This window comes from Melanaphis sacchari, unplaced genomic scaffold, assembly GCF_002803265.2.
Source record: "Melanaphis sacchari strain LSU unplaced genomic scaffold, SCAv2.0 Contig91_pilon_pilon, whole genome shotgun sequence".
In the NCBI taxonomy this organism is placed as follows: domain Eukaryota; kingdom Metazoa; phylum Arthropoda; class Insecta; order Hemiptera; family Aphididae; genus Melanaphis; species Melanaphis sacchari.
In genome coordinates this window covers 1,074,313-1,082,798 of record NW_020271649.1, presented here as the reverse complement: position 1 = coordinate 1,082,798, position 8,486 = coordinate 1,074,313, and the positions used below count along the sequence as shown (strand labels likewise).

At 28.6% G+C, this 8,486-nt stretch overlaps 1 protein-coding gene across 1 annotated transcript; it reads left to right on the top strand.

The window, feature by feature from the left end:
• The first annotated feature begins 958 nt into the window (after positions 1-958).
• LOC112602895 (putative malate dehydrogenase 1B) lies at positions 959-8,011 on the top strand. Its single transcript, XM_025351245.1, has 8 exons — positions 959-1,093; positions 1,634-1,837; positions 2,995-3,187; positions 3,376-3,511; positions 3,999-4,233; positions 5,610-5,892; positions 6,700-6,825; positions 7,719-8,011. The coding sequence occupies exons 1-8, from the start codon at positions 959-961 to the stop codon at positions 7,934-7,936; spliced, it is 1,530 nt and encodes a 509-aa protein (XP_025207030.1). The 3' UTR covers positions 7,937-8,011.
• The last annotated feature ends 475 nt before the right edge of the window (positions 8,012-8,486 follow it).

Here is an 8,486-nt window from a genome sequence, read left to right as displayed (position 1 = left end):
CTGGCTCACTTCACTATAACCTCCACGTACATCCGCCTCAACGTAGATTAAAACGTGGACGTCCGCATGACCTTCTGGTTTAACAACTATACACAAATACACAATATACATTAGCTAAAATATAAGTTAACATGCATATATCTATACTATATTATTCTATATATGTTATATTATACTTTTATTATTAATTATTATTGTATCAGTCACTGTTACTTAATTTTAGTCAGCTACGACTCAGCGTAACTACCACCAATGTTACTATTATATTATTATATTCAATATTGTACATATAGTATATATTAGTTAGTAATTTATATCTTACTAACTATTCTATTTTTATTATTCTAAATAATTATCATGTTAAAATTGTTAAAAATTGTACCATTGTAATCATCAATAGATGTAGATAGCCAAGGCTAGGAACATCTTATTTTAAATTAATAAAAAAAAAAAAAAAAAGTAAGTTAAATACACATATAATACTGTAAAGTGTAAAGTAGGTAATAGATATAAATTTAAATTTGCCCCTATAAATAAAATAGATAAGTATGAATAATATTATAATAATATAATATGGCTGAATCAGTAATGAAATCGGCTGCGCTCAAATATATTTCATTTATACTACAACAATTTTTAAGAAACATAATATATAATTTTTAACATTTTATTCGTTATTCATTAAAATTTGTATTCAAATTATAAATTATTTATAAATAATATAATTAATTATATTTGTTTTACCTGTAGTAATACATTTGCGTGTTATTTATACCTCCTATAGTAGTACATCGTAATCTAAAAATGTAACGAACTACAAAAAAAAAAAAAAAAAATTGTATCTATGGAAGATAAACAATCATTACTTGACATTCATCAATAACAAACACCACAACTAAAAAAAAGCGTCTTTGATGTTACGAAATATTACGTTTTGTAGTACCCGTTTATCGATTCAATGTTTACTTACTTCATTGCAGGCGTGCCGAAATGTCAGGACTTCGGTCACGCCAAACTCGTTGCTGAAAAATTAAGACTCTCTCTCCCCAGTTTCTCGTATAAAATCATAGTAAAAACTGAAGAAGAATATCAAGTAAGTAATTACTCATATATTGAGTATCAAATAATTTTTGGGCAGAATAAATAACCGCAACGGTAAAATATTATCTCTAAACCATTATTGTATACACTATATTTAAAATTATTTATATCCGATATAAAATAACAATAAAACTAACTATTACATCGTGTACAGTGTACACTCAAAATATAAGTTCGCCAATATTTGCAGATGTATGGTAAACTGTAATTTAATGTAATGAATTGCAATTGACGATTGATTACACTAACCCGCAATATGTCGGTCACAGTATAATGACAACGACTAATCGTGTATTCGATTACATCCAATACAATGTTTTCAAATTAAACCGTTCACAATATTTCATTAAATACATAATATATTATATCAATTTACGTATCAAGGCGTGTAAGGTACATTAGTCAATGACAGTATACTACTATTACGTGTCAAATTGACGGAATGTATATGTGCACGTCATATATAATATTATTTACAATTATTGTAACGGTAGTAAATAATTATTTTAAATTCAACCTTTATAACTGTTAGGGATGGATGAATAAATTTTGCCTTGAACAAAAATGGAAAATCAATAAAAATCCGTTAGTCTGGAAACGAGTACCCATCTCAAACGGTTCCTGTCACTTGATCGGTGGCATTAACGAATTTTTTGACCATCTCATAGAATATTATAATGTCGATACACGTTTGGACAAACGAATAAAAAAACAAATAGCGCTGGATAACGAAGAGGTATATTGCTAATGATATTCGGTATATAATAAAGTAGTATAGTCAAGTGTACCTCGTCATTACTCGTTAAATAGGTCACCTATATAATGGATGTGTTCAATTTAAATTCAATATAATTTATTGATTACATATCATTATATTATTATGATGAAAAACAATCGTAAACAAAGCAGGATAGAACAACTTATGATAAGATAAGGAATAATTAAGGAATCATATATTAAATGTATAAACTTTTTTACTCACAAACTTGCATAAATCGAAAATATATTTTTTAAATATAAAATTGTATATATAAATAGCAAAAAAAAGGTTAAAATATTACAAAAATTATTTCATATTAATAAAATGTTATTACAAGTATTAGATTTTTATTTTTGAATTAAAACAACAACAAAAACCTATTTTATCAAAATCTGATTTTGCTTAAAAAAATACTCTTATCCTTAATTTTTTTTCCGATTTTACTAAAAAGTACTGGAAATTTTTTCATTGTTAACTTTTTATAAAGTCAACTAGATTTGATTTGATTCTAAATATTAAAAGTTCAAGTATTTTTACTGCTCCGAAAGATGGTGACAGATGTCAAACATAAAAAAAATATTATAAAATAAATATTGCTGTAAAATTAACACATTTTTCGCTCAATTCCACTCAGACTTAAGTGTTTAAAAAGTGTTTAAACTAAAGTGTTTATACTGTTTCCAGCCTTGAAATAAAATAACTAAGCGACAATATAATAACTGCAGATCGTTAATTATTATTCCAATAAAAGTACCTTAATACCTAATCTAATATAAAGTACCTTTAAATGAGTTTCTTAAAAACACGGCCTTGTTAGATTTTTTTAAATTTTGATGTCCTCAAAGGATAAATTGACCAAACATTTCTTTCTACTTTTATATTTCTCCACTCTAAAATTGTTCACGCGTTAATATCCAAGTTTTCTTTACAGTTTTTATATGTATTTTTTTTTTTTACATCTATCAGTTATCAATTATTATATATACCAGTATGCGCCTATTTTTTGGTGTATTTTAATCTTTTAAATGGATCTTTATTGCTTGTATCATTTAATCAGTACCTCAACGTCCGTTCCGTTTTTTTTTTTTTATTATTATTATCTATTACATGATATTGTCTTGCTGGTTCCACAGAGACTGCCGTTTATGTTGACTGAACAAAAACCCGTGTGCCGAGCTGTGGCGAGAAGGGTGTGCATAACAGGCGCAGCTTATCCGTCTACTTGTTACTTGGTTTCTGAGCTGTTACAGATGAAACAACTCCAAGCTAAAGGTGGCGGCGGTATTACGATATGCTTACACCACAAAGACTCGAATAATTACGGAGGTACATCACTGCACCACTGCAATTACACACACTAGACTTCATGTATTTATACATTAAAATAATAAAATGTTAATAAATATAAGTAGGTATACGTAAATAATTCCTAAGTACATATTGTATAATACTCGTATGAAAATACATATCATATTTAATGTAGGTACATATTTGTATATACTTTTTCGTTATAGATCTGATACGAATTAAAAACGAAATTTGTGACGCCGAATTTAATGTTCGTGGTTGTAGCGTGGTAACGGTGGTCAACAGCGTCGAAGAAGGGCTGTTAAACTGCGATTTGTTTATTGTGATAGGCAGCATGCAAAGGCAAGTCCTTATCGCATATACGAGTCGACATCATGCGATCTAAAGCAAACGTATTCCTAAAACGCATTGTGCCTTTTATAAAAATATAAATGAAACTTGGTAGTAAAGTAAAAACAACGGAAATATGTAATTTCTATTTTTCTATTTACTTTACTTAATGTCGAGTTTAAAATATAATAATGTCCGTGTACAATTCAATGAATTCGATTGATAATGATTATTAATCAGTACATAATACGATAAAATGTATGAAAATACTGAAAACAAAATATTATATTAATAAGAATATTTGATAGATCAATATTTAAAATATATTATACTAAAATAATTCTTATCATAATAAATATAAATTAATAATAAGTTAGGTAATTTTTTTTTTTTTTTTAAATAAGGAACGAATTTATATTCAAATACAAACTTTTGACAATAAGACACGATAAACCATTAAAGTTAATGGTTTCTTTATCCTCTATTCTGATCTATGTAGAGGAGAAAATGAAGACCAATACATATGGACGAACCGAAATTTCACCGCTATGAAGTGTTTGGCGTCAATCCTCAACCGCCACTGTCCCGAACGCTGTAAGGTGCTGCTGATGGGCATGGATCTATTGTGTTTCAACCTAAGCGTTTTGGCTGAGAATGCTGAAAAAGTTTATTTGTACAACATTGTTGGTGTGACCGGTCATCACGGTATGGTGAAGTTACCGTCCATTTCACGGGTTAGTTCCTATACCTAAGTTAGTTATACCCAACGTAATCACATAGTGTGTACCGCTCACACATAACTTTATACATTTTTACTAGCTCCCAAAACAACACTTTATCTAGCAGCATTATTTCTTTAATTCCGTTGTTCCTATTATATTCTGTTAACCATCATAAAAAAGTAATAAATAAAGTACAACGATTACTATATAATTATCAAGATTTTGTTTTTAAATTAATTGTAAAACAATTTCACAATCTGCACAAGTTTTAATGAGAAAAATTGATGGTATAACATCTATATTTCTTTTGTAATAGATTATTTCTAAAAGAATAAATAAAAATCACTTACCGCAGAAACCGATCCAAAAAATCTCTTAAATAAATATTTTTATCACCCCCTATTGGATAATAACTTAGAATATATGTGTGCAAATCCAATATTTTACATGAAAAACCATGTTGCAGAAACATTTAACCTTTAATCCAGAAAAGTGGCTTCATAAATCATAATATTAATACTGATTGTAGTTTAATAAATTTGCTCATTAACTAAGTTACCTATGTTATTAAATATTTAATTTTACTTTCTCAAATCGTTTACGGTACACTGTATACCGTATACATACATAAAAATACATTTGGGAAAACTCATTCAATTTATAAATGTATATTTTACTAAAAACATATAAAGAATTAATAAATTATATATTTTAATATTTGCATAGTTAGAATGATTTATAAAACAATATATAAATTAAAATAATATATTATTTTATAAATTTATCACAGTTATAAGTTCATCTATTTCAGACCGAAACTTCGGTACTACTAGGTATTTCGTTATTTTCCAAGTAAACACTATTAATACTTTATATTCAATTCCCGGTAGAATATACGTGTACTTATAACTTGCATTATAAATATATGACTATATATAGTCACAATAATAATACAATCATGGCATAATTCCATCGTCAATGACGATAAGCCATTCCTAGAAAAAAAAACAAGTTTCGCTACAACTAGATGAAAACAAGAGCCCAATATAGAAATTTGTGGAGTATTGTCGTCAGTCGACACGACACTCATTGCATTAAATATTAATACATAACGACGGTTATAGCTACAACTTATGATCTATTATTATTATTATTATTATTAATTAATAATTAATTATCATCAATATTTGTAAATTGTATTAAAAAAATGTAATGCTTCACGCTTTCACCCCATAGTGACTATACCTAGATCTTATTTCTGACTTCAAATATCATGTTATGTTATAGTCTCTCTAAAATTATTTCTCACTAAACCAACTCAATATTTTTTTTTAAATGAGTTGATCTCACAATGATATCATGAAATCATACTACCAATACTAACCTAGGTGACGAGCATCCCAATCCCAGATCTCCATTGTCCGCCAGTTTGGGGCTTCGACGGCTCGGCGGCACAATACATTGATTTCCATCAAACGATCTACCATTGCGGTAAATCGGTAGCAAACCTTGGCAAACCGGATTACTGCAATTGCGAAGACGCGGCCACAGTAGTGCACAATTATTCAGCAGACCAAAACAAGCACAAACGCTTGCAAAGCGTATTACTGCAGTCTGAGAGTTTGCAGACGCGAGGCGACGGCGAACACGGTGAAGTGAGCACAAGCATTGGTATCTATAGCTATATTCGTGTACAATAATTTACGGGATAATCAATTTGGCGTAAGACGCTCGTTATTTTAGAAAACACTAATGTTTTTGAAAATATTTCTTTTACATTATCTTGATTAAAATTAAAACTTTTTTTGGTCACAATAAATCATTTTTAATATTTTTTATCGTTATCACTTTTTTAAGTTCTTATTATTTTAAATGAAAACATAAGTATATAAAGTTTCGACGAAAATAGTAGTGGACCAACATTTTTTAAGATAGATACCTCCTCTCTACTCCTGTACCATATTATCACCTCGCTCATCTATAAACTTTCAATACAGTTATAACTCATAAACTACTCGCCCGAAATCGGATTTTTACGATGTATGGAAGTAGTTTATAAAAAATTCTATTTTTAAATAAAATTAAAATTCATGTAGTAAAACATTTTAATTTTTAAACATAATGATAAAATACGGTAAAATTATATTATTTTTAAGAAAAATGTTAGGTAATTTTTATCATCAACTTAAAACTATGTATACGAAACAATTATTTTCAAAAACTGTTTTGTGTTTTTTGATAGTAAAACTATTCGTTTCAAACTAATCAAGTTGACTTTGTTTTGAACTAAAATTGCGAATCTTGTTTTAAGTTACAATGACTTGCTATCGACCGTGAACGCTATCGACATAATATTATTACCTATATGGCTATATTATAATATATATTATATTATGCTTTGATAACGAAACGAAAAGCATGAAGCACGGCGTGTTAAATATCATGTTTCAATCGCGTTTCACTTTGTTTTTCTCTCAGAATCAAATACCAACGTATTGTGTCACCTGTGTAGCTTGCCCGAAATACGCGTGGCCGTGCGAATGATTTCGGAATGGTACAAAAACGATAGCTACGTAACCATGAGCGCTGCAGTTTTTTCAGACGGTATTTTTTATTATATAATATTATATTTATTGACTGCAAGCTTTATTTTTAAATGCATTAGTCGTGTTGAATTACTCGTTTTGAAAAAAATCGATCGGCGCATCATATTTACCGATGATAATTTTTACTTGTTGTAAATTGATAAAATAATAATACCTTAATGCTCGTTACGAACATTTAAAAAAATTTCAGGGGTGATCAAGTATCGTATTATTATTTATTCCCTCTTTAATTATGACTGTAACGTTTGTTGTTTATTGTAATTAATTATTAATTATATACGAGCTCTCGCTGCAGTTCTCTAGAGAACGTATTATCCGCATGCCCGTCTCACGAAAATAATGTACAGAATAAAGAAAATTTTACGTTTTCTCGTCACATTTTATTAATAAAATTAGAACTATAGATTTTCATATTGACCTACCTAAATACGGTTAACAATCTGTATACACGTTTATTAATTATTAGTAAAAGGAGGTAGGGGTTACGAAAAGCAGTGGCCTTTTTTTCTAATCATTTTTTATAAACAGCATAAATTTATTAGTAATCAAAAAGCTTTCTGGCGTGTGAGGTGTAAAGGCGAAGATAACGAAAATAGTTAACTGATAATGGAACTGACCGTTAATTACAACAACTAAAATTATCTAAACCCTAAACACTATAAAGGTATATTATAGTTCTAAACATATATATATTGAGTATTGGACCCTAGGCTCAACGTCACCTCCACCGGCTGTATCCACTCAAATGGTGCAGCGGGCACCCAAGCATACAGTTTTACATAAATAATTCATCATTTTAAAGCTATATTAGCTAATTTACGTACCTGATATATGGATATTAGGCCAGGTGACTATTTCGCTCAAAATCTATGTGTTTTATCATTTTTATAGGAACGTTTGGCCTACCATTTGGTTTATTTATATCTCAGCCAGTTTGCATGGAAAATGGTGAATGGAAACCAAATTTTGACTTTCCAACTCCAGATGAAACAATCATTATTGACATACTATCCAAAGTAGCAGAAATTGCATTCGATTATAACCTCGGGAAAAGGTTTAATGTTACGTATCCTGCGAGAGATTCGGGAATGGAAATATTTGACGAATAATACGTGTAAATTTTATGGAAATTATAACTTATTTTTTACTAAACTTTTAAATGATGACTATTAAATGCGGTGTACAGTGGCAATGTCGCGAGAGTCAAAGGAAGAGACATGTCACGTACTTCTATTCTGAATTATTTATTATATATTAAAAATTTGAAAGTTGAAAACTTTTAAGAGTACGAGACCTATTGGGAACATTAATAATGACACACTAAAGTAAAATAAGATTATTTTATTAATTATTAAAAAAATGATTATCCAACCTAATGGTTAAGGTTGCATATAGGTAATATGCGTATGTGTTTAAAATGTGTTGTATTTATGGAGCTCTATTTATGTTGCAGGCTCAATCGCTCAGAAATTATCATTCAAATTTAAACAAAACATACTAATGTACAATATAAATTAGGTAGGTAATAATTAATAACCAATAAATAATATAGTAGATGACAAAATCTCAAAAATAAAAGTTTAAAAGCTTAGACTAACCGATATTAGTAAATATCAAATAGCTTCCAGGTATAGACAAAAAATAATACTGTAGAAATGT

Coding starts and splice junctions, on each gene's coding strand:
- LOC112602895 (XM_025351245.1), top strand. CDS start 959: ATGTTTACTTACTTCATTGCAGGCGTGCCGAAATGTCAGGACTTCGGT. Junction 1,094..1,633: donor AAACTGAAGAAGAATATCAA/GTAAGTAATTAC, acceptor TATAACTGTTAG/GGATGGATGAATAAATTTTG. Junction 3,512..3,998: donor GTGATAGGCAGCATGCAAAG/GCAAGTCCTTAT, acceptor TGATCTATGTAG/AGGAGAAAATGAAGACCAAT.